The sequence below is a fragment of the Aythya ferina genome (assembly GCF_964211825.1).
Source record: "Aythya ferina genome assembly, chromosome: 3".
Lineage (NCBI taxonomy): Eukaryota > Metazoa > Chordata > Aves > Anseriformes > Anatidae > Aythya > Aythya ferina.
Genome location: NC_140298.1, coordinates 112,402,906 through 112,429,615, shown reverse-complemented (window position 1 = coordinate 112,429,615; position 26,710 = coordinate 112,402,906). Strand labels below are relative to the sequence as shown.

General features: G+C 43.1%; 1 protein-coding gene across 10 annotated transcripts in view; it reads right to left on the bottom strand.

Annotated features, from left to right (window-relative positions):
* The window catches only part of KLHL29 (kelch like family member 29), a 390,690-nt gene that overhangs the window by 34,373 nt on the left and 329,607 nt on the right, over nucleotides 1-26,710 (bottom strand). For all 10 annotated transcript variants that reach the window (XM_084515322.1, XM_084515325.1, XM_084515328.1 and 7 more), the window contains 3 exons: nucleotides 19,089-19,288; nucleotides 13,173-13,432; nucleotides 1,420-1,618 (listed from right to left, as the gene is read on the bottom strand). In XM_084515322.1, coding sequence (XP_084371448.1) covers nucleotides 1,420-1,618; nucleotides 13,173-13,432; nucleotides 19,089-19,288 — 659 coding nt within the window. The remainder of the gene's footprint in view (nucleotides 1-1,419; nucleotides 1,619-13,172; nucleotides 13,433-19,088; nucleotides 19,289-26,710) is intronic.

Below are 26,710 nucleotides of genomic sequence, written 5' to 3'. Positions count from 1 at the left end.
TCTCTTACAAGTTATTAAGTGGAAGTGCTGTACGGTTTTAAATAAATATTTCTCGGTAACAAGAGATCATTATTTTTGCGACACACGAGAAAATCTAATCACCTGTGCGAGACATAACTTGATTATAATCAATGACCTCGAGAGAGCGTGCGACATGCTGCAGTGAGTCCACAAAGGGTGTTTAGAGATCCTTTGTGCCTCCATGAATGCCGTTGATATGCAAAATAACATGATTCTATATAATTAGACTCTGACCTAAAAAACTATAATCACCCTCTCTTACCCCGTGAGAATCACTTTTCCCTCATCAACAAGCTTCTGGAAATGGTTCACATTACACCTACAATTTTATATACATAAAATAAGCACTTTTCAAAAATCCCTTCAAACATCACACCATTAGTCGTCTTCAATGAAAGACTTTTTAGGGTAGATTGTTATTGAAAGTCCTCTACACTTCATCCTTCTGAAAGGTGCCTTGATGAGAGTCTCCAGAAGCGGTGAATGATGTAGTCTGATATGCCATCTCGGTGCCACATTAGCATTAGTGGCAGCTTGTGACAGAAAGTTTTTGCCTGGCTTTGTGAATGTACTAAGAAGAGGCATAAGTATCGGTAGCGCATTAAAACAATTCACCGACTTCATCTGACTCCTGGAAGTAGTTTTGATATGGTATTTGTATCACTGTTCAACAAATATTTAGGATATTTCTAACACTACGTGATACAAGCTCTTCTGGCAAATTGGGCACTTTTTTTTTTTTTTTTTTTTTTTTTTAACATGTATTTTTCCCAAAAGGAAAATATGTGCATTCCTCAGATGAGAAACTTTTTTTGAAGCATTACGGCTCTCCCTAGCTGCTGGGATTTTTTAAAGGGAATATATCCTGTGTGATCCATTTGTTTTGGAGGCAGCAAACGGCCTGAACTGGTACCTGCAAGACTGAGGGTATGAAAATAATGTATTTACACAGGGCTGTGAAAGTGAAGCTGTTTTATGAATATTAATCAGCTGCTACCTGCAAGAGGCCGGATGGCAGAGAAGCAAATGTTATCGTTCACCCGTTCCTGCAGCTAGAGAAGTGAGGCACGGAGGGCAGTGGGGGGATGTCAGTGTGCCTCACTGTCTCTGCCAAAGCTAATAATTCATACAAATTAGGCTCCTTTTAAATCTAGTTTACGGAGTGTACACCTAAACTCCCACATCTGACCCTTGAGAGAGGCTCCTCAATGCTTGAGCAAAACAGAAATGAAAAATGGAGCTTGAGATTTCTCCAGGCTCAAACAGGAGAGGGAGTGAAGGGAAGCAGCCAAGGTCTGTGGTGCATCCCTGGGCATGTCCTGGGATGTCCTGGCCATGCCCAGGTGCAGGAACTTGTGGCCCAGTGAGCTGGTGTGGCCAAAGGAAGCTTTGCTTTACCTGCAGAGAGCCTGGGTCGGGTCCTCGGTGTCTGCATCTCCTGTCGGGCGTGTGGCAGCATGTGATAACGCTTGGCCTCGTTCACCAGATCCCGGCAGGCCTCCGAAGACTTTATCAACTCCTCGTTGTCAACAACGTTCAGCAGATAGCTGGGATGGATGAAGGGGAGGCGCACCACTGCCAGCAGCTCCGCGGCGTACTGCAAAGAGGGGAGAAAAATCATAGCACACTGCGGCCTTTGTTCAGCCGCTCGGCATCTCCACCTCCTCCATTGCAAATGGTCCCCTGCCACCCAACCTGGAAACACGCTCCCTTTAGAGCTGCCCTCACCGCACAAATTTGGCAGCATGCAGTCCTGATGGATTGCCACGGATGCTGCACACGTGTGCCAAGCTGTGCTCGGCGATCGGGTAGGAAGGAGGCAATGCAGCCCTCGGTGATCCCCCACCAAGGCTGGTTTTGGTCCCAGAGGGATTGAAAATAATTCTTGAAAAGGTGGTAACTCCTGTTATATAGCGCAGTATGGACAGGGTTTTGAAATAAAAGCTCAAACTCAGGCTGGATGTAACACCTTATGCACTGGAGACATGGTAAGAGTTCGAGTTTTCTGAATTAACCTCGAAATGTGAGTGGAAAGCAGTGCAAAAAAAAGAAAAGAGAAAAAAGTTTGGTGTTCTGGATGCGAAACAAAAGCTGGCAAATAGAGTAGATTTTAACTGTTTTTACTACATCAAGAGACTGAATAATACCATCCAATTTGCTAATTTTTTTTTTAATTAATAGGGTTTATTTGTTGGTGAAACAAATCATGTACTTGTAGATTTTGGCCAAGTCAGACTCCAGAGGGTGCTATACAAATACTGTCAGTAAGTTTCATCTTCTAAATAAATACGTTAAACCTTGGAGGGCAAAGGACATCCGAGCAAATGAAGCTGTCTGTCACTGAACGTGGCTTAAAGGAGAACAAAACCTCAAGAGAGAAAACTGCAGTCGAAAAACCAAGAGCCCATCCCCAGATTATTCTTTTTATAGGTAATTGCTTATATCACAGCACAAGGCAGAGTACAGCGAGAAGCAGTGTAACGGGAAAATGCGGTCCTTGAGAAGAAAAACACACACACAGGATGCAAGCTAAGGGTGCGCAGCAGGAAACGATAATCTGTGTTAATAGATAGTCACATAACAGCAGCATCCAAAGACCCTGCCTGGGCCTGAGGCCAGGATGCAAATCAATATTCCTGAGGTCCGTGAAACCCGTCCTGAGCAACGCTGGGCACCAGCAGCATCTGCTGGCCTGCGGATGCCTCGGGTCTTCCAGAAGCTACTTGGCTCTTGCAATTTTTTAAGCAGCGGGCCTGGCCCTGTCACAAGTGAAAGCCAAAGTCACAGCAGGAGCAGGGACAGGGATGGAGAGGGTCACTGTGAGGTGGGAGAGCTGCTGCCAGGCTCCTTCCTGGTGCTGGCCAGGCAGGTGAGGACACAGTGATGCCTGGCACCACTTCCAGGGCTTCCCTTTTCCCAACCCAAATTGAAAACGCAGGCTTAATTTGGGAAGAAAACAGAGGATTTTTCCTTCTAGGGGAAATACACACTGCTTTCCTGCCCGAGAGCTGTGTCAGCCTGGTGTGAGCTCAGTTAACACCAGCACGTAACCACCCATGGGGAGCTGAACCCTGCTGTGCTGGCAGGGACAGGACAGCAGGGAGCCCATCGGGGTCACAGGGTGATTTTAGGTAGGGCACAGGGGATTTAGGCCTAGCCACCTTGCTGCCGCTGGGTGCTAGAGAAGTGATGCAAAAGGCAGGGAAAAACATCAATGCTCCTCTTCTGAAACAAATCTCAGGTGAGCAGAGAGCATCAGTTCCTCTCTGTTACCTCCGGTGTGGCACATGTGGCCAGGGCTGTGTAAGGCTTGAGGTCACTCCATCAGCCTCCAAGCCAGGGAAGAAGGGACTCCTCTCTTTTCTCACGCTGAAATCCATTTCTAAGGCGCTCGATAGGAGGTGAAACGGCTGCTCTCCTTCCCCAGAGTCACAAATGTCAGGCACTTGGCTGCAGATATTGTAATGTCATTAAGCGGTAACTTGTAGGAGAGGGAGCAGTGGACATATGGCAGTGGGTGGCAAAGCTCTGATTGCAGGAAGCGCTTTTTTTTTAAGAAGGTTGGGGGCGTTTAACCTTACAAGGGAGCCAAGACGAAATGTGGAATCGGGACACGGGAATAATGCGGGTAGCGGGTGCATGGGGATGAGCCAGACAACCCCCCGCGGGGAGGTTAATCCCCATCACAGGCTGCTTAGGAAGCAGAAAGAGCTGCGACAGGGCGGTTTAAATAATGTTGTAAAACACACACAACACGCAACCACAGAAGAGCAAGCAACTTCCCTCGGCGCTGTGGGACATCCCAGAGCTGCTCCTCAGGTTGCAGCCGTAACACGAAGAAAGACAAAACACAAAGAGTCCTGCTGCTAAATTAGGATGTGTGGTCTGACGGGCACCAGGATGGCCCAAAGTTTGGTTTAAGATCTGGAAGAGAGCAGGGCTGGACCATTCCTTGGGGCTGTGCAGCACGAATGCCCCCTTTCCCCTGTTTCCTAGAATAAACGGGGCATTACCGCTGCGTTAGCACGACGAGCTCTTCCTCACACTCACCCATCTTTCTTTAATTAGATAAGTGAGAAAATGTGATACTGTTCTCTCCTTTATTCCCCCTCCCTCCTCCTTTGTCTGAGCTCGTGGCTTATTTTGAAGGAGAATAGTAATTAGAACATGTTGCTTCCTTTCATCAGCTTGAAAGTCAATGTCACATATCAAAACCCAGGTCGCTTTTCACTCTTATGTTCCCCCCTGCACAAACAGCAAGAAAAAGCTGTGTGTGTGCATGTGTGCACACACAACCACGTGCAGCCGCGATTCGGGCTCATTGCTGATGGCATTAAGGGTACGCGGTGTTTTTTACCAAGGGATTTGAGGAGTATGTACCATCACACTGTCTCTAGAAGAGAGGAGAGGCTTTTATAAACCAATGGCTTCTCGCACCAGCTCTTTTAAGCACTATAGTCAAGGGTGAATTTCATTTAGCCTCACTGATTTAAGAACATTCAAGTGATTTAGGCAATCAGCAGCCTTTTTCTTTTTGGATTCTCCCTCACGATAGCTTCCTAGCTCTGTTAGCTATGATTGTATTAAATATCCTGCTACTATTATCCTTTTCATTTAAGACTAGAATAAGCACTGTAAAGCATTTCAACCTTCTTACCATCTGTTATTTGCTCTCCATTCTCTCTTGTCTTTCCGGTGTTCCTTACACAGCTACGAAACGTCGACTCTAGCTACTGATGGCGCTATTTTTCATTAAAACAGCAAAATACCTGCACAGGGAACTTGCCAAAGTCTGGAGACCACAGCCTCCACTCCTTGGAGTCACAGCTTGTGCTTGCAATGTTGAGGACAGTTTCTTCTCACTACTGTGCTGCAGGTGCTGGCTGGATGAGCAGAAATAGTTCTCAGATCTTGGCTGGGAGTCACTTTCAGCTAGTCTACAACCTGCATTACACACTGGGGTTAAGCACAGAATATTAATGGCCCTTTCTGGCCTAAAACTGGGAGCCATCAGCTCATAGACATGGGAGACCATGCCTCTGGTGCTATGAAAATAGACACTGTTATGCAAAATGTAATGAATAGATTGTCTGAAATGCTAGGGAGGTTTTTGAGCAGCTTCAGGACCAGCTTTTCAGCTGATGCAAACCTCAGCATAGCTTCTGTTGGACCAAGGGTGCTGCTCAGGGTTTTGCACCAGCAGATCTAGCCTGTAAACGCGCTGCTGAGCGGTGATGAAGCCGGTCTCCTCCACTGTCCTGTGCATGGCCGGGGTGATCCTGCATGGACCAGGCCTCCACTGCCACATGAGCAAAGGCTTTTTGGGAAGTCACTGGGGCCTTGGTAGAGCGGTGACTTTGGAAAGATGCCCTGTGGCTTCTTAAGGCACCTATGGCACTGATAACTTCAGTGGCTGAACAGAAAGCAGTGTCTTCAGCCAGACTGCAAGCACAAATGCATTTCATAAGAAATGGGAAAGAAAAATCTTAGAGGAGATCTTATCTTCCCCTAATTACCTAACCATTTGGGGTGAGATCCAGCTCTAGATTAAACTCCTAAGTAGGTACATACATACACGCATTTACTTGTCAGCTAGACATGTGTAAACGCACGTTATAATTAATAGGGATCTAGCCAACACACTCAACACAGTCCCCAGAGCAATCCGAGCTGACTGAACGCATCATGCACCAGGGGAAGCAGAGAATATCGATGTCCCCTTCTGGTCTAAAACTGCGAGCTATCAGCTCCTGGGAAAGGGATAGCATGCCTCGGACTGTGCCTCGGACCATGCCACATTAAGATGTCTGCAAGGAGATGTCAACCCAAAGTGGAGGGTGATTAATTCACCTGTCTGGTGGGAATTTCTGTGTCCGTTTGCCCTGGGCGCTGTGCTCGGAAGGTCGCAGTCACTCTACAAGAAAGCCTCAGTGTTATCACTGGGTGAATGTTAACTGGGAGAAATATAGGATCAATACACTTCGCTATAGCTTGGAGTAGACCTTTAAAGATGTTTAGGCTTTCTCTGATAATCTGTTCATTTTCGTACATGCAGCTACTCCCACCTTGGCAAGGCAGGCCAGGGCTTGACCAAAATGGATTACAAAACAGCTGAATGCTGTTTTCATTCCTTGCTTGGTACTTTGAATGAGGACATTTACTTTGTTAAACTTTTTGTGGCATTTCTTCTCCTACTAATTACATAGGTACTATGAACACTTGCTTACAAGTGGGCTTTATTCTGCTCTCTTGTAATTCTCAGCTACAAAACCCTCTTCAGTATCACATTAAAAATAATCTTTTTATTCTCCAGTCTCTGATCCAGCAAAACCCTCACAGGTATTCTCCAAAAGGACTCTCCGTGTACTCCTTGCATAGACTTGGGCTACGAGAGCATACAGTTTGTTTTAAAAGGAAATATGTTTACTGCTCCAGAGTCAAATTTCCTGCTCCTTAAGTGTGACACTGGAAAGCTCTCAAGATTTTTAACATTTTTGAAGTAATGCCCGGAGAGGTTAAAATAATGTTTCCCTTATGCCTTATAACTCATCTGTCTCTCTCACTTACTGCTCTTCCTACAGAGGTCCCTTTGTGCTGTCTGCCTAAAGAAACACGCTTCAGCCAGAAATACAAATAAAGAGGTTCCATTAGCCACGATGGGGTTTTGCTCCAATAAAGTGTTGTTTCTGCTCTTTATGCATAATCTCAGCCTTTAAAACACTAGAAAGAAGGAATATATTCAGTCCATACAAAAAAAGGTGAGGAGACTTATGTTATCCCCCATACAACTGGATTCAGCCTCTGACAGTGGGGACCTTCTCGCACTGACAAAGCCACTGGGGACAAACCTGAAGCAGCACCGGCTCCCTGCTGAACAAAACCCCTCCAGGTGTGAAGATATTATCTGAAGGGGCTCTAATTATAAAACAAACAGCATGCCCACCCCACAGTGGGGTGCTGTGCCTCCATGCTCCAGTGAGTGTTGGAGCTGTGGCTGCTGAGCCAGAAGATGCTCGAGCGGCTCCAGCCCGGTGCTGTGCCAGATTCCCCTTCTCAGAAAGCCTTTTGGGCTGTGTTTCTGTGGGCTGTGTTTTCATGGGCTGTGTTTTCATGGCTGTGCTGTGCCGATTGGTAATTAGGGTGCTTGCTTTGATGTATCTAACCCCTGGGGATTACACAGGCGCGCTCTGTTTCCAGTAACCCCTTGCACATTCCTACCTCCAAGGTCACGTCCAAACCCAGCCTAAGCTCTCGGCTGTGCTCGGTATGTATTAATCACCCGTATTGACTTCTTGGAATTGCAGCTTTGCCTTCAGATTAAGCCAAAAAGGCTGGCAGCATGGCAGTTGAGAGCCTCATAATATCATGAGATAAACATGTGGCAAAAAACCTGGTTTGCAGGCGCTGGGCTCACACAGGGACTCGGCAGGGGGACGCCACATGTATAAATCCGATGCCTAGCAAGAAGAAAAGAGCAGCCCCTCTGTCTTCCTGAAATCAGGTTTCAACGTGACATCTTTATGGCAGCACAGCTGACTAAACACTGTAATGTCATCAGTGCCGCATAACGGGAACTGCTGTCCTCTTCTCCAAACTGTTTGCAAAGCAGCACACAGCTAGGTATTTCCAGCAGTAATATGATGAGAGTTTTTTCTTTAAATGCACAGGCAGATAAATCATTAATTCACTGCAGCTGGAATTTACCTGATAATAAGGCTTAAACCCCCTCCATTTTTACCATCTTGTTGACTATCATCTGTCACACGAACACCCTAAATTCCCCCGAAGGTTTCTACAGTGGTCACTGGCATTTGCTGTTCAAACACCTGTATGCACACAGATGCACCACAAAAGCAGGCTGCAATTAAATGGCTGAAGCTTGTAAGATGCTTACCAAAGCCAAGTAAACTCCTGATACATACAGCCCTACAATTCACATGCAAGAATGCCCTGAAATGCTTCTTGGCTACGGTGCAAGATGATTTTGTTTCTGGAGGTTCTTGTGCTGCCCAGGGGAACACAACTGGGTCTCTGGTGAGGAGCTTTTTGTGTAGGTATGTTTTTGCAAGGCCACTGCTTTGGCAAGAACTGAAAAGTATTCTGCAAAAACACTGGAAAATAAGTTGGAAAAGTCACAGAAATTAAGAGATAGCGGGGTCTGGGAGAGGGGAGCTCCCCAAAATAATTTAAACTCTTTAGAAATAATTTAGTAAGTTTTCATTCGAGGGTAGCCCTTTAAAAAATTAATGGTTTAGTACAGGAGGAATTTAATGAACTGCAAATTACACCCACACCTTCTTTGTGGGTCTCCTCTGCTTTTTTATGCTGCTTCTTCCTCCAATGTACTGTGAAGCACATGTTCCTACACTGATTCTGCTCCTGCTGCTCCCTTTTCTTCTCCCTCTCTAAGCCCATGCGGGCTCTGAGTGTGTCTGACTGCCACTAGGAAAAGCTTCATTTAAATCTGAGCTCTTTGAGCAGCCTGTCCCTGTGAAATCACAGTGGTTACCGCTCATCCCTTGCGTTTTTCACTTTCAGAGAAATTGGAGCTTCTTGCACTTTCATTATGGCATCTTTTTGAATTTGTCTGCTCTTCCCACAAATGGATTTCAAAGCATTAGGGTAGTCTGGGCTTTTCAAAGGAGCCTAATTGAACCATAATAGAGTGTTAGTGCCTAATTCACTTAGGCTCCCTTGGAAGCCATGCCATTCATACTTATTCCAGCACTGCTTTCCCGAAGCTTAATGCCCTTAAGTATATTGATTGATCAATTAATTTCCTGTTATGATGAATTTCAGTGATCTGTACGTGCTGGCATCAGGTATCAGCATTTGAACAGATCATTACCTCCCTTTCGCTATAGAACAGAATCGGGATTGTCCTTTTTCCCTGTCTGATTCTTCATAGTCTGGAACCATGTTGGTCTTCTGAATAACTTTGGAGACTCTTTAAAATTTGCATGGTAAATTATGCCACCATCTTAACACCTTAACTGCAGACCAGGGATCTTCCATTCTCTCTCTCTGTTACCCACCTGCTTCTCCTCTGCAGTTTCTTGCCTCCTAGCTGTCATTCTTTTTAACTGTCAAAATAGAGCTCATTGGCATTTTTAACATTTTTGACATAAATCCTCTCCTCCTCTCCATCCTTACCCTCACTGCTACACAGAGTGCTTTCAGGTGGGCTTTGTGTTTGCTCAGACTGATTTGCCTCGTCTCAAATTCATCCCAGTGGTCCCACTGTTGTCACACCTGCCTTGTACCCCTTCCAGGCAACTCCTCTCCTTTGGGCTTCAAACACTCACAGACGTTTATCCCTCTTTAGCTGTCATTAGGCCAAGTCATGCATATTCACATCTTTTAATCTTTTTTTCTCACATCAGTTCCTTCAGTCATTTAATCATTTGTGTTGCTCTTCTCTAAATTACCTCCAATTTGTCTACGCATCTCTGGTTCTCAGGCACCATGAAGATGCTGTTTAGACAAATCTGCCTCAGAGGACACAAGTTCATAGAAAGCTTTTTTCATGCTTTTACGGTGGAGACATTTCATTTTGCTGCTGGACACTGCAATTTCAAAAAAGGGTTTGCAAGTGGGCACGTGATTTTATCCATGCAGAGTGCAACAGAAGATGACTGCCACTCAGCCAAGCCTCTGCTTTGTCACTCAGGGCTGCAGCACCTGCCTCTCAGCTTTGTGAGATGTTTGTCCTCTCCTCACGTCTTGTCCTTCCTCGGGGGGTGAGGGAAGCTTTGTGCAAGTGGGCTCCTTGTTTCGCCAGGCTTTCTGTTATTAGTAAGCATGTCGCTAAGTTTTTTATGTTGGAGATAAGAGATATAATTTTGGACTTGGAGCAGGAGGTGGGAAAGTTTCCAACAAGCTTTGGTGTGTCAGGGCTGTGGGCGGGCTGCAAATTGGTGTACATCCAGCACCTTCACATCTTCCCCATCCCATGCTGATGCTGGACACAGCAGCAGCTCTGTGCACCTCCAGGGGTTGTTAGTGGTGGTGGAAATATATCTCATTACCTTCTGGATCCTTCCAGCAGCCCATGCAGGAGGCACCGCTTCCCTCCAGCTTATGGCGTTAGCAAGGGGGGCAGGAGCCTTTGGTGGTGCTGGGATGGCTCAGCCCATGATGGTTTTCGGGCAGTAAAGCCTCCATTACACAACACATTTTTTTTTTTGCATGAGTTTGCTGGAGTCGCAATAAGCTTATCAAGGCGATAACTGGTAGGATAAACCCTACAATCTTGTCCATCAGTCAGGAAGGGGAGTAAATAGAAGAACAGTAAATTCAGCTCTCCCAGACGTGTCAGGCGGCTGCAGGCTTCCCACTTGGTGACAAGCAATCAGGAGGAATTCCGGCGACCAGCGCTCTGCGTCTGCTGGCACAGGAAATTACCCAAGTATTCAAGACCTCACATCAGAGGCTGCTTCTTTTGGTGAGACTGATTTGACACAGCCGTGCTACCAGCAGTGCTGGAGGAGCTCCATAAACGTTCCCGTATGAGCTGGCTGTGCTGCTATTTACCAAACCTTAGCCTAACACACACGTCATTACCTGAGCTGCCTCTCTGTCTTATGCAGATGGATCAGGAACCTTTGAAGCTCTGTTAACTCTCTTTGAAACCAGTCCTGGGTGCTGTTTCTTTGTAACGCCACAGAGCACTTTTACAAGCACCGTAAGACTTCACACGAGCACAATTTGCAGCATTAGAAGTTGTCCAGAGTGTAGTTTTTCAACTCGCCTTGCAAAACAAACCCTGATTCCTTCCCTGCCACTGCACTCCGGCCTGATGGTGAAAGATTAACAAAAGCAAAAAGAATTTGATACCTGAAGAAGAGCTTTTAGAAATGCACAGAAGCAGGAGGAGATGTGACTCAGTGCACCTCTGTGAGACCTTTCACTGCTTGTGCCAGAAGCCTGCCTTTGGGAGACTTGCTGAGCTTGGGAGAAGCTGTGAATGAGGCACTTAAATCACCTACATCAGAGCTATCAAGAAGAAAAAAGCCCATAATGCGAGGACAGAGCTTGGCCTGTCTGGTAAAGGCAGACAGGGAGATAGGAAGAAGGTGTGGGCCCTGGAAATCCAGACCCCGAAAGACTGAACAGCCAGCATGGCCTGTGGAAGAGAGAAATAAAACCAGAGCAGGCATCTGAGGAGAGCAGCAGAGCAGGACCAATGTCTTACCCAGGTGGGCTTGTGACAGTTGCAAATTATGGCTAAAAGTCAAAATATAGAACCACAGCATCACAGCATGGTTTGGGTTGGAAGGGACCTGAAAGCCCATCCATTCCCAACCCCCCTGCCCTGGGCAGGGGCACCTCCCACCAGCCCAGGTTACCCAAAGCCCCATCCAACCTGGTGGCCCTTGCTGCACACCAACCACAAATTTCCACTCATCATCTCTGTCAGAAATAAGGTTATTTAGATCTGTCTTTCTTCCTATCCGCCCTCAGAGCTATTTGTTTCTGGGTTCTGAAAATGCAGAAGTTGTTATTGCAAAGGTGGTGTTTTTCATGGTAAGTATGAGTTCCTACTTTTAGAAAATAAGTACGTATTTAACTAAGAGCTTTATAATAGATCAAGTGCACAGAGTTAAAAAAAACAACAGTGAGAGCTACTGTCTGAAGAAACTAGTTTATTGGTAGGATTGGACATGAAAATAGTTATCTGCTTGGTATCTTTAATATTAATTTATTCAAGACCCTCATCTCTGGATAAATATGAATTAAAAATTAAAAGCCCTTGTAAAGTAATGCATGAAACCAAAGCACCACAGAGAAATTTGGAGAAGCAAATAAAACTGCCATCATAAACTACAAAGGCGCTGCAGAAAAAGGAGAGGAGGGAAGGCAACTTGGAATTGAAACAAAAACCAGACGAAAACCAACCCAACCGCGAGGCAAAAGCAAGAGAGGAGGGGATGGCAGAGGTGGCAGCAATGAGAGGCGGGAAAGAGAAACCACCACTTAAAAAAATAAATTCATAACATCACCGCAGCAGGGCACAGAAGGAAATATTTAAACCATCAATTTTGAAAACACAACCCCAGACCGCCTGGTGAGTGACACCTTCTGTTTGCACCAGGCAAACAGACTCCTGCCGCAAGGATCTCGTGCTTCAGCCCCTGGGAATAATCCCCGAGTTTGCACTAGGTTCGGAGCTCAGAGCTGCTCGGAGCTGACTGCTGTCATCAAACTTTAAGCAATCTGGGAAATACTCTGTGTTTTTCAATGCCGGTGAGAGCCAAAAAGCAGTCCATTTCAGTAAATCGATGATGTCGTGTAAATGTTTTAGGCAATAACAATGTTGGGTAATATTAAATGGCATCCCTGGCACGTGCACGAGGTGGATGGGGACCAGCTGTTCCCCAGCACAGGATCCCTGCTTCAGAGGGCAGGAAAGGTGTGGAGAAAACCCCTTTCCAGGACTGGCCAGCAGTTCTGGTCTCCAAAAAGAGAGATTTGGGGTTCAGGCTGACACCCACACAGACCAACTTACAAGAGCTTCAAGGAATCACCAGGGAAGTCCTCTGGTCCCCAGGACAATTGCCACCATCAAACAGTCTCCGCTTTTAGCACTTGTCTGGAGACAGTGCTGGGTAAAGCAAAACACTTCGTTTCTTGAGGCAAGGGCAGACTGCATAGCAGAGATGGTTGAGGAAACACTGACTAATAAATATATAACACCCAAGGGGCTTTCTAAGCAGCCAATAAAAATACAGAATCCTTTTTTATGTACTGAAGTTCCACTCATTCAGTATGTGTCATCAAAAGAAATACTGATTTTCTGATAGATTTTTATTTCCCACTGTTACTAAAATGCATCCTCTTCCTAAAGCAACATCTTACACAACTCTAATCCCTTCTGATTTATCTATGACCAAGCCTGCAGCCAACAACTTGAAGCCCTAACTTTGTACCATGCGTGTCACGAATGAGATTTTGGCTCTAAATGATCAGATATGGGGATCAGATTGTGAAATTACATACATTTTGTGCATAGCCTGTGTTCCTTTTCTCTTTTGTTATCTGAATTGCCCATCGTATCTCCCACTCATCCTCACATTCACGGAGATGGTTTCTATTTTAAAGAAGCATTTATGGGAATGGAGCAGAGTGAGGCTGCTGAGATTATTTTTTACCTGAGCTCTGATTGCAGCGTCCTTCTTAATCCACTTTATCACTGTTTCATACACCAGCTCCTCTGCTTTGGTGTTCAAGCTGTCGTTGGACATGTAGGAAATGAAGTCATCTTTTGAGATATTAAGGATCTCTTCTTGGTTTGCCACCTCTGGGAAAATCTGCAGGGCGTATGCTTTGGCCATGTTGTATAGCTCAGTGCACTGCATGGCTTCAGCCATGGCTAATATTCCTAAACAGTTGCTAGCAGTCAGCTGTTTCTCTAAAAAGAGCAAATAAAAGGCAAGTGAGAATTATTAAATGTAAGATTCACATTTTTTACTGAGATCATGAAAAAAATAAATGCCATGGACAAACCTCCAAAACTAATTAATTTCAGGGACTTAATTAGAAGCGGCACCCTGGATACTTTAGGATTGGGGGCTTAACACGCAAAATCAAAGCCTGTCTAACAACTGAGCTGGGGGTGGGGAGTGAAATAAGCGTTCTGAGTTTGCTTTTCATGTAAACCTTCATAGCACACAGGGGAAACCTCCTGACATAATACTGTCTTGAGCTTCCCAAGGGATGGGAATCCAGCCAAGAGATTCCTGCTATTTCTACCGCCTACAAGGTTGCTTTAAGAAGCAGCAAAGATGTAAACGCCAGTGCAGACACTTAAGAATAAATGCAAACAGCACTGAGGACATTGGCGAGGATGCTGCAGTCGCTTTATGATAATTTTTGCCCTGTTCAGCTACTAAGCTACTTCAAAAAAAAAAAAAAAAAATCCCCTCCCTTCCCTTTTTTTTCAAAGGAACTTTGTTGCTGCTGAATGTGATGACATCCCTTATGCAAAACACAGATTATACTAACGCCTTCTGTTAAATGTTGTGTAGTGGGTTTCAAAGAAAATCAGGCACAGAGGAGACAGCATTATCTCCTACCCAGCAAACAGAAGTAACAGCACAGTGTGTAGCTTTGCGTTAAAGTGTGCTATACCATACGTTTGACTGTACTTTTTTCCTTTTCAGCTTCTCCGAGGAAAAAAAAACACACCAATTTCAGAAACTCATAAGAGGAACTCAGGTTTTTCTCAGCTTTTGTTAACCAAGCTGCTACCAATAGGCAGAATATATTCTTTAAGATATAGTACCAAAAAAAAAAAAGAAAAAAAGAAGGGGAAACAGACTTCAATAGGTCACAAAAGCATCAGTACTAGTGGCAGACTTCTGTGCTGTCAGAAGAAAATTATATCACATTTGGGCAGTGTCACATCCTAGTGCACTATTTCTGAGCGCTGGACAGGAATGTTAGATAGCCCCAAACCTCTTCAAGCAAAACTCCTATCAGATTGACTCTGCTGAAAATGCTCAGTGATTTGTCCCTATACTCAGCTTCTGCCTTCATCAGATTTAAAACCTGCACACAGTCCATACGTGGCTTTCATTAAAATGGGATTATGACCTAGTTCGTTGTGTTTTTTTTTTTTTTTTTTTTTTTCCACCTGTCATGACTTTAGGACCTTTGTGTGTATGTGTATTTTTTTTTTTTTAGATCTAATGCTTTTTATTTTCTTCTACATATCCACCCACCTTGAAACTAGGCTATCTCACGTTGCATCAGTTGATTGTACTGACTCCAAGGAGCCCATTTCCTCAAGCAGACTGGAGCAGCGGCACTGTTTTCTGTCAGTAGATTTTGTCACTCAAAGGCTGCTCAGAGACAGGCTGCAAACTCATAGCTGAAGCACAAAGCTCCCCAAATTTCTGCTTTTCCAAAAAAGAAACAAAAAATCTCTTCCAGGGCCTTTGGTTCTGTCTGTTGGCACAGTTTCATGTATACATATGGCCGCGGGTAAAATAATCACCTAGCAGAGCTCAAAACCCCCGTCACTGCTTGGCAAACTCCCAAGTCAGAGACAAATCTGACACTGCCCCACCTTATCCCCATAAGGGTTATAATAAAGGAAATAATCAAGTTTGACTCATCATGCAGCCTTTTGCTATCACACAATGGAAAATACCTACAAGTCCTTGCCTTAGAGGGACTGGCTCTGACTTGAACGTGACAGATTTCCATACCCTCCCCAGCTGAGCCTGTGGGATAGGGCATAAAAAGCACTGGTCATGGTTGATTTATTCTGTTTTTCTTCTGATCTGGACACGTTTTCCTAACTCTAACATTGTCATGTTACTGACATGACAGTTGTAGGCAGATCCATGTTGTTCAGGCAGTTCCATGGAGGTTAACACACCCCCCAGTTTCAATCCAGGGCCAAGGCTGATCTCTCTTGACTCCAGCTGGTCCAACAAAGTAATCACAACGCTATCCCTTCAGACTCAGAAATAAAAAGTTCCAAAAGGCAATTCATATGATAATATTTTGGATTTCCACTTCAGGATGTGCAGAATCGTGCCCTACCAATGCCTGTTGCTCTTCAATGACTATAAAGGGAGTCTGAACGACTGCTTAGATACAAACTTCCACTACATGGTATAACCCACCTCAAGTGACTGCTTGCAATCTGGGGGCACATCCATCCAATGCAAACATGACAAAGACAGCTAAGGACCAGTTCTGCTCCATCTGTCCCTGAGCCATTCTCCTTTGGCTCCTGATGTGCTTACAACAATCACTGGGTTTGTCACAGTGACACTTGACTTGGAACAATATATTTTTGTGGAGTTTCACCTTGAATTCATTCAGAACATGACTTCTGGCTCAACGTTCAAGGATAGTTTGTAACAGACATGGCTTTATGGACTTGAAGGATATCAGATGTAATCTAGTAGGTTCTCACTGGTTGGAGACGGTGTTGGGTATACTATTTGTTCCTATCTATGTTGTAATATTGCAGATCAGCAGCCATTACTTTCCACTTGTTACATGTGATTTTGGGGTCCTGTACAGAGTCAGCATGAGAAAATCTGCCAGGCAGACTGCTAAGGCTGCACTTCTTAGAGGGGGGTGAAGGGAAGAGGTGAGATAAAGTCAGAGGTAGGTGGTATGTCGGACTGCAGTAACATTAGAATGGAAGTGCAGTGGTTGACACAAGACCTCTCCGTGCTTAGAGATGGTTTCCAGATGATGACTTTGACACCTTTAAAGTTAGCATAAAACCTGTATTTCCCCGTCATACTCTCTGTATGTTCTGTTGTGGATCTCATTCCTCAGTTATTCCTACTAGTGTCAAAAGCATGTGAAGTCAAATCATAGCTGGAAGACATCTGGATGCATTCACTGTCCCAAAGATTTCAATTCCCCAGTGAGAAGGTTCCTCGTTTCTCTGATCTGGTATCTCCAGAAATGGTTGAGGCTTCAGTTTCACCAGCACTGGGCAATGTGGTTCTCTAACTGGCTCAAAATTCCCTACTATGAATGAACGAAAATCACCTATAATGCTTTCTTGAATTCATACGAGCCATAAAGGCCTATTCTTCCATTGGGTTTTGACAGCCTTTCATGCAGGTCTCATCACTGGTCTTTTGTTAAGTTTTTCTCATAGCTCCCACTCATGCTCTTTGTAAACTTTGTGCCCTTCTCCAAGGAGACTACAAAAAGAAGTCAGAGCTCCTGTTCTTTTCTCTTTTCTTCCATGAATCTAACAGGTTTCACCTATTTTTTCAGACTGAAGGAAGCATAATTTTAGATTTTCAGCAGCAGGTTAAACCCAAGCTCTCAGTGTGTTCACTCCTGCAGTGGGGGTCCCTGCATCCCAGACCCAAACTGTGGTACTGAGGATTCTCCTTAAATCTGATTTGAGCCACGACTGTGATGGTAACATCATTTCTTTGTAAAAAAAATATGAAAACTGAAAAAAAAAAAACAAACCGAAAAAGCCCTCAAGTCTTAAGCCATATGGCTGGAGGAAATACCTACGATGTCCTGACCGGTTTGCAAACATTTGCCCAGCTATCATATGGTGCCTGCATGAACTTGTCATCATAAGCTAACACAAAACTGTTGTCATTTCTCATGGTCTAGACAAAAGCAGAGGAGACAGCATGTGAGGGAGAGAGAGAGAACGTGGCTATAATTAGCCCAGTGAAGTCAGTTGAGGGATCTCTCGTTGAAATGGAACAATTTTCCTGACACATTTGCAGCAGGTTTCCACCAGAAAGTGCAAATAGATGCTGGGTGCCTCTGGCCAGGGCAACGCTGTTGGAGGGGCCCAGGACCAAGCTGCCTGAGCATCACCCAGCTACAGGACACTGGTGTAGCTTCACAGCTTAAAAAGGATGACCCGAATTTCACCTGAGATGGTGCTATGCTGTGCACAACAGACCTATTAATTCATTTTTTTTTCACCTCTTTGGGCCTCTTTGGACTTCTCTCCACTACTCTCACAATTTAGACACAGTCATACATAGGAGAGGATCACTGTTTATAACAGTGAATCCTCCACGAACCCTGGAAAAAATCTATTTTGCTTTGCTGGGAGCAGAAGTGGCTGGAATGAAAAGAAAAAACAGCCACAGTGGAAAAAAAAAAAAAAAAAAAAAAAGCCTTTTCCTAAATTTTTTACATGGCAAGTGCTATACTATCTCTGCAGAGTAATTCAGTCACAGCTATAAATAAAAATAAGCAATTACACTCCATGAATTTTCCAAATGAGAATACAAAATTCCAGCGACTCCCCATATATCACTGAACTTATAACCAACTCTACTATTTCACACCATAACATGGTTCACTGAATTCAAATATTAAATATCGGAAAAGAGAAATCTTGCATTGATTTAGTGAAATAAATGTATTTTGTTTCTGTGGCTGAAGCTTTAGAGATAGTGCAACTTAAACACATCTCCTCTTCCCAGGAAGGCCATGAGATCTAATCACTTAGAAAAGGTGGCAAAGAGAAGCTGGGGGAAAGCTGCAGCCAGAGCCTTTACTCAAGCTGGGACTGGAAAGTTGGTTTTCATTTTGCAATTACCCACGCATTTGAGAACAGACTTTTAAATGTGACATAAAAAAACTGGGAAGAAGAAGGGAATAGAATAGCGCAGATTCTTTACTGAATGCCTGCAGTTGTACCAGCCTAGTCACACCACTAATCTTGCCAGCAGGCCAGTTTAGGAGTGAGAATTAACACAGCAGTCAACTGGACTCGTTTGAGGATTTTTTTTTTTTTTTAAATTTAGTGCCACATTTTCTAAACTCTCATCTTTCACACTCTGCAATCCTAGATGTTCATTTTAAATGAAATCAGCCCAAGAAGAAAGTATAGTTCATGTGGGTTGAAAATATATTTGGGGTCTTGAGAGAATGACATCTCTTGTACCAAGCTAGGAGTAATAGGGGCCTTGGTAGAAATCAGATGCCAAAAAAAAAAAAATTTGGACTTGTAACTTGGACACGGGTCAAGTCAAGCTCATACTTTTTGTAATAAGTCTATATTAATTTAGAAATGATTATTGTCTCATTAACTGAAATTATAGTCATATTAGTAAAGGAGTGGCACGTGATACAGGCAGGAATTTGAACCAACATGTTTGAGGTGAGCTCCACCTCTGGTTCCTGTTCTGTGATGACAGAAATGGAACTGGCAGGTTCCAGTACAAACCAGTAAAGCTCAGTTAACTGACTGGGTAACCTTGCATGATTTTGAAATGGTCTATGCTGGAAAATACAAGGAAATGTAAGGAGCAGGATGACATGGTGCAGATGTCATGTTTGGGGAGTGACATGTTTGCAGATGTCATGTTTGCCCTGGTGAAGGTGCACACTCCAGGGGAGGATGGGCAGAGGGACTGCTGTGAGGTTGCTTTGTGCACTTTCACCAGGGCAAACACTCCCCATGCAACCCAAATAAATAAATAAATGAATAAATTACATTTAAACCTGAGTTTCCTAATTACCTTTTAAGAGTTAAAAGAAAGCCCTTTACAAGCCTTAAAGCAAGATCTTAAAACCTCACTAGATGGAATGATTCTTACCTAGAAACGAAACGCAGACTTTACAGAAAGTATGAAACTGGAACTTGCTGGCAGCTTCCAGAAGGGTTTTTGCATTGGCTGAATCTATGATCAAAGAACCTGTATAAACAAACTCCAGGAGTAATTCCAGGACATCCGCAGTGAGGTTGGACATGGCCAATTCCAGCTTCTCCCCGCTTCTGCTACTGTCTCGCGGTGACCTGGTAACAGCAGACAATGAAATTACGGACATTACGCCATCCCCATTTTGTTGGCATTTAGATTAGTGAGGGCTAGAAAATTGCTTTGCACCTCATTATATTTCTCCTTTATATATATATATATATTGTTTATGAAACTGAAGAATATGAATTTTAAAATAACTGAACTTAAAAACTTTAACTGGATCTGAAAGAGAAGAGTCTTAAAGCAAGTCTTACAAAAAATCTGTTTATTGCTATTCTGCATTTTCATGCAAAAACAGTTGCAAAAGAAAAGGAAAGGAAAGAAAGAAAAAGAAAAATGGATGAGCCAACATTAATGAAAATGTGGAACAGGATTAGCTTTCAAAGGGAAACAATACATTTTAACGTCTCGGTTACCATCTCATCTTCTGTGCATAATGTACATGTTAAGGAAAAAACCCTGTCCAATTTCAAGAGAAAAGGTCATCCAGTTTTTCAGGAATCCAGTACTCAAATAATTTTAAATGTCATGTGCATTTAAGGGTACATTTAAAGACCTTTTCATCAAAAATAACAATAATTAATATTAATTTCTACTTAGCTTTAACTTCTCAATATGTTACATTGAAATATATACGATAGATATGATAGATATGATATGCATTAACAGACAGTCATATAAATATATATGTACACATATGATTATTCTAAAAATCTATTGTTCCCTTTAGGCACTAAAAAAAGGAAGCCCTTCATGGGAATTGCTTTGAAAACTGAATACAAGACAAGATAGACAGACAAAATGGTTAGAGCAAAATAGGGAGAGGGGGGAAAACAACAACCAGCTCTGCCACAGGAAGCCAGCAGCCATCCTCTAGGAGTTTCATGACTGTGGCCTACGGTTTTTCCTGCATGAAGTGCTGAACAATTTGGGGAATCAAAGTATCTCCTGCATTTGAAGTGTGGATTAGTGCTTGTGAAATTATTGGACAAAAAGAAAATTATACTGAATTAAAGTAAGGGCCCAGTTCTTAATGCATGGTTGGCTGATGTGTCTGCAACACTAAAGACAGGTTACACCTGAAAGACAAAAGTGATAATAAATTTTGTAACATCAAGGAGGGGAGGGGATATCTGTTGGAGTAAGAAAATAAATTCTTTTAATGGTTAGGACCATTCAGCACCTTCTCAAAGAAACATGAACTTCTCCTAGTCACTGGACAGTCAACGTCTGCTCGCTCCAATTCTGCTAGAGTACTTGCAAAAGCCATTGCACAATTGACACAAAACCAGCACACGATTCTGCATGACTTACATGGACTGGCCAAAGCATCACTATTCACAGGCAATGCCAGCTTTAAGCACGAGCAAGAGCACTATCAGCCTCTTGGATTCACAAAGCTGCCTAGAGAGGTGATGGTCAGACCTCTACTACCACAACGGAGCAAAAGTAAACAACGCACTAGCTTCAATTTTATTCCCTCATAATGAAATGATGAACTGGCCACCCCACTTCCCCCCACTCCATCCTACAACCCGTAAAAATTGTTTGGGGAAATGCTTAAAACTTTTGGTGGATGCTTTGTCTCTGGTCTGCCATTGACTAGTGCTGTTCAATTCAAGCATGCTACTTTGGTTAACATGAAACTTTGCAGGATCAAAGCTTTAAAAAGGTTTCATTTTTCTATTAAAAGAATGTATATGATGTCCACTGATCACAATGGGGGAGCAGCTAGCTGTCCTTCATTTCGTGTGATTCTCTATGGTAGTGAACAACGGTTACTCCCATTCACAAAAGAAAACTGAGTCAAAGGAAAGAAAATCACTTGCCTATGATCACAGACAAAGTCAGGGGCAAAGCAAGGAACCCAAACTTTTAATTCTAAAGATTGGACTGTCTCTTTCCAAGGGAATACAGGTGGGTTAAGTCCTATTCCACAACCAGATGGGTAAGAATACATAAGGACTTTGGTACTTATGGCATCCCTACAGGCACAAATATGTGTGCTACCTTGAGTCCTTATGTTTTATCACAGCACAGTATTTGATCTGAACTCTTGCATATGGATTTAGTTTTGCACTCGGGTGTGAAAACAGAAGAGTCACCATTTCCTGGATCCTCAAGAGGATGTCGCAAGATATTATTTTTTCTTTCTCCTGCTCACATACCAATAACATTCCCTGTATCTGATTTATCTCCAGTTGTGCACACATCCGCTGCTGCACCTTGGGCTATCAAAATGCCTCCTGGTACCAATGTAATTCTTGCTGAACTGTTTCTAGAAGTGCTTAGTACCTGACAGCAAATTCACATTCAGGTGAGCTCGTTAATAAGCACGTAGCTTAGAATTTAAGTGAGATTTGGAGGTACCCAGCAAGCAACAGAATCAGGCTCTTTGCACTGCGGGGAGCCCTACTGTAAGCAATTATTTATTTAGTACCACTAATTGCACTTCGCTGGTGATGGCTGTGTGTGACCCAGTGACAGCTGCCTTGGGAACCACACGCTCTCTCCCTGAGCAGAGATGAGGGGGCACAAAGGAAGAGATGACGTGACACCCATGCCAGTGCAGACATGTATGGATGTTAGCAACAACTGCAAGCTGCTATTTTTCAGAATAATTAAGTAATAATCTCTTTTACTTTGTAATACGCCAAGCAATAAACTGCTGCTGCGATTGATTAAATGCCAAAGAAAAGCTAAGGTGTTTAATCAATCACTAAAGCCACTTACAGCAAGTATAATACAAAGCTACAGAGATTATTGATATTACACAATGAGCCAGAAATGGGAAAGAAAACTATCCCTATTCCTTCCTCTGTGATGGCTCGCCTGTGCTGTGCTGTTTTGTTCATGCTGCCTGAGCAGCGAGCACTTCAGCGGCATAGCCCGCAGTCAACACAACCAAATGCCCAGCATGGCCAAGATCCCCTGAAAGGCAGCTGAGAGCCCCTCAGAGGAGGCTGAGACCCCCCAGGAGGTGGCTGAGACCTCCTAAGAGGTGGTTGAGACCCCCTGAGAGGTGGCTGAGACCCCCTGGTCTGCCTGAGGGGCTCTGGCTCCTGTGGAGCAGCACAAGATGGAGAATGGGCGGGGAGCTGTCGAAGTAGGCCATGATGGATTGAAAATGAGTTTTTGAGGGAATAGAAGAAAATCGTGTGTGGAAACAGGCTAATGTGACTGAATTGGGAAATAGAGATTCCAGAAATTGATCTTCTTAATTGATTTCAGTGAATCAGGTTGTGGAATCCCCTTCCAAGCCTGACTAGAACTCAGGCTGCTTTCTCCATTCCTAGTTTTCATATGTATTAGAATATCAATACACTCTGTGCAGTGTGATACTTCATAGATTTGGGACACAGCCTTTTGTCAGTTATTGTGGAGGAACTGCAGTGAATGACTAAAGCTGCATTGCAAGATCAGAATTTAGCCTTGTAACTGCAAATGCATTTTGTTGGGGAAAATAGGTAGGAAAGCATACCGCTGTGCCCCAGACATCTGATCCTGTCTTGCATCAAGAGGAGTTCTTTCAGTGGCATTAGTAGATAAAAACAATCAAAAAAAGTCCCTCTTAGAAATGCCAGCCCTGAAAACCTCATTGACTTCTTCAGAACTATGAAAAACTGTAGCTCTACCTGGTAGAGCTGCATTCTGTACCCCTGCTCCTGTACCCCTGAACAAACATGGGGTGTTTTCAGGGTGGATAGCCTCTCTGCTTAGTGCTTCCACCTCACTTAAAGCCAGGCAATGTACACTTATTGTCCACAGACATCTCTGAGTGTGGCACATGCTGCTATTTGCCCTGTGAACTCTGAAGTTTAAAGAGAATGATGTCATTTTATTGGCCTTGTAATCATTGCTCATATTATAAAGGTCACACATTTCACATTGTGGCAGAAAATCAATGACTCTCCCAACAGCCTCTGGGGGAAAAAGTTTTGCTTCTGAAGAATAATATATAATAAACAATTTTAGTCCTTACTTTATCATTGCTGTAATCTTTGAGAATGGCTACAGTAAAAATCTGGCAAAGGCTGATATATAAACTCATTAAAATTAGGAAGTGATTTAGAACAGGACTTTTAAAAGATTAATCTTGGGCTAAACAGCAAAGAGGTTTGTTTGGGTCTACATTTAAACAAGCTACAAGGGCTCTTTAACAGCTTAATTTTACGGTAGCTGTTGGGGAATTCTTTCAGATTTACAAATCATGTCTTTCCCCAGCAAGGTGACAGACCTGAGCAATGTGCATGCAGAACTGAACCACCAGATAAGCAGGAAGCACATATACACTCTCAATGGAAAGGGGTGGGGGGGTTACAGAAAAATATTTTGTATTGTCTGGAATAATTAGGTCCAAACAAAATACGGACAAGGCCTTTAAACATGCTCTGGCTACCTATCCTTCAATTTAATTCCTTAAACTAAAGACAGATACAGGGAGCCTTTCAAAGTGAAAGGTGGTCAACTACATTCAAACAACAAAACAAAATCGGTGTCCCTTTTTGTTAACTCAAGTATACAAAGAAGCTGAAATGTTTAAATACTGATAGCAACAAAAATAACCTTAAAACCTCATCTGCAAGATTAGGAGCACACCTATCTGACCACAAAAAAGTAGGTAACTTTACATTTTTGGCATTCATTCGTCCTTCAAAATCATTTCCACACAGGTAAGATGCAGAGACAAGAATTAGCTTTGTTTTCATGCTTAATAGAAATGCAACTGAGTTTTCAGCACCTTGAGTTATAAATACATGCATATCTGTGCATTTTCACTGCATTATTTGTATCAACACATTCACTTAAAAGAACTTCCGTGTGATTCAGTTCAAAACATTTAGCAGTGAGATTCTTCAAGTTGCAAAGCTGAATTTAGAGCCTAGCTAAAGTAGCTGTGTAAGTGAAACACTGCTAGTGTATCCACTTGTCAATTTATGGACAACGCTAGTGCCTCTAATCCCGGCTTCCCTCATGGTTTGGACATGCTGCCTTTAACCGGCTTGCAACATTATTTTGACTGACTAATGGTTTGGCTACAGCCTCACTCAATTTCAGATCAAATGCGAAAAGCTACCTTTACCCGGTGCAGATGCCAGCCAACTCTCTGTTTACAAGCTACAGTCACAACGTCAAAACAAATTCTGGATGTTCAAAATGGAGCCATCTGCACAGAATAAACATGAAAAATGTGAAACGTTTTATGTAAATGTACATTACTGACTAGGAACAGTTGGTTCAACTTCCTCCCAGACTGCCTGGTGGGGAACAGGAGGACTGACAGAGTTTGTGACACCTATTTACATCTGAAGCCATATGACTCGCTGTGCTGTAGTCTCAAAGGTATGATGAAGATGGGTACTGAAAGAAATTATTATCTTGTAAAATAAAGGCACTCTCAAAATTACCATTTGTGTACTTTCCCCAGCCACCAAAGCAAAGACCGTATGGCACAGGGGACTTTGTCTTTTGCTTTCACCCCGTCCAAGGTCCATCATGTCAGCTTGCAGAGAGCCTGCCACCATTACCTGCTTCTTCCTGAAGAGACAATGGCAAAGAGCTAGATCCGTAATACAATTACATAATCCTCAATTTTGTTTGTATTGCACTTTAGCAAACAGGCCTCAGAATTTGTTTATAAGAAACGGGAAATCAGACTAATTCTGGAATTTTAATTAAAGAAAAAATGGTATTTCTGTCTATCTACTGCTTAGGGTCCCATACAGCTCAGGAATCTGAATATCCTCCACTAAAAGTACATGCAGGACACTGGAGGGCTGCCAGCACATTTGCAGGAGCCATCCTGGAGCAAGGCATCTGAGGCACATATTTTGGGGCCAGCCTCTCCCTGCATGGACCAAAGCAATGTCCCAGCCTGGCCTCGGCACCTTGCACTCTCCCAGGATCTGCCCCATCAGCTTGACACCCTGGTCTTGTTGGCTTGCTTTCATAATTAGGAACATGAATGTTTACCATACGTTAATTGTGTTCCCATTCCACTGGAGCAAAACACTTGCTACCAAGATAGATAGGATAAAACAAAACCCAACAAATTAAATTACTTTGTTCCCTGGACAGTGTTTTAGTCTACAGAAAACAGGAAATATAAGATTTTTATGTAAGATGAAACACTTAAATGAAGGGAAACTTCTTCTTTTTATCTCTGTCAAATTATTTTGATTACTGAAAAAGGACTCCAGACTGGGACAGGCAGCTTCTCATGAGGCTTAACAGCCTGCTAGCTATGTGCTCATTAAAAACTTCTGTTCAAGTCTATACAATTTAGGCTGAATATCTTGTTTACTGCAGAATGTAACTCTTCAAGCATTGAAATTCCAGGCAAAGAGAGTGCAGTGTTGTTAACTGTCCACTATTTGACTTTTCATCATCATCAAAGTTATTAAATGGTTCAAAACCCACATGTCTATTTATCTTGGGAGAAACAACCAAAAAACTTAGTCATGTTCTGCCCAAACTTCAGCTATGAACAGAACAGACATGGCACCCTACATGGGAGGTAGTATTTCATGCCAAAAAGCTTGATTTATGATAATTACAGGCTCATGAGATATGAAAGCATAGAGGCACAAACAGACCAACATGCATCTCCACAACACACACCCCAAGATGCATGTACACAGAGTGGTAACAGGTTATTTACTGAGTTGTTCAAGTTTATGCAGCTGCAAGGTAATCCATCATGTAAATGATGACAGGAAGGGACATTTATAGAGCAACATCATTGCAATATGTATGTCATAAGGCACTGAATGTTCTATTAAACAGGATTTAAAAAAAAAATAAATTACTCCCTAGCATTGCTTTTCCTTTGGAATTATTTTATCAGCTCAGAATGTATTAACTTGCAAATCTCTGCCTTCGTTATACCATCTTGTAGATAAATATTATCTTTGAGCCTCAGCCACTATCCATCCGTCTCATGAGAGAAGAAAACATATACTGTAATGGTGCTATTGTATGATTACGATAAAGAACTCGTAAAATCACAAGATTAAATAAATTACATTATTTAAACACAGGCTTGCAAATTTGTCATGAAAATTTACCTGACCAACAAATCCATTTGCTCACTTTTTACCGCAATATTGATACAAATAATGTTCCTTGCTCCAGGCAAACAAAATTTGGCAAGACTGGTTTAATGCGTTAGGGTCAAACGCTGTCTGTTTGCACCTGCTCTATCAGGAGAAAATCAGGGAAGTGAAGGGCTGTGGGCTTGGGCATGCACCAGAGTTCCTGCTAATTCACCATCACAGAAATGATCATTACAAACCAAGACGACCAAGGGGATTATCAGCAAATGCTTTTGTTCACAAACAACATGGCCGGAATAAAACAAAACAAACAAAAGAGCCACGTCTGGTATATACCCTTAATGCTTTTCAAAGAAGGAACAGAGTCTAATTGCTGGTAAAGACTCTAAAGGAGCGGGATCA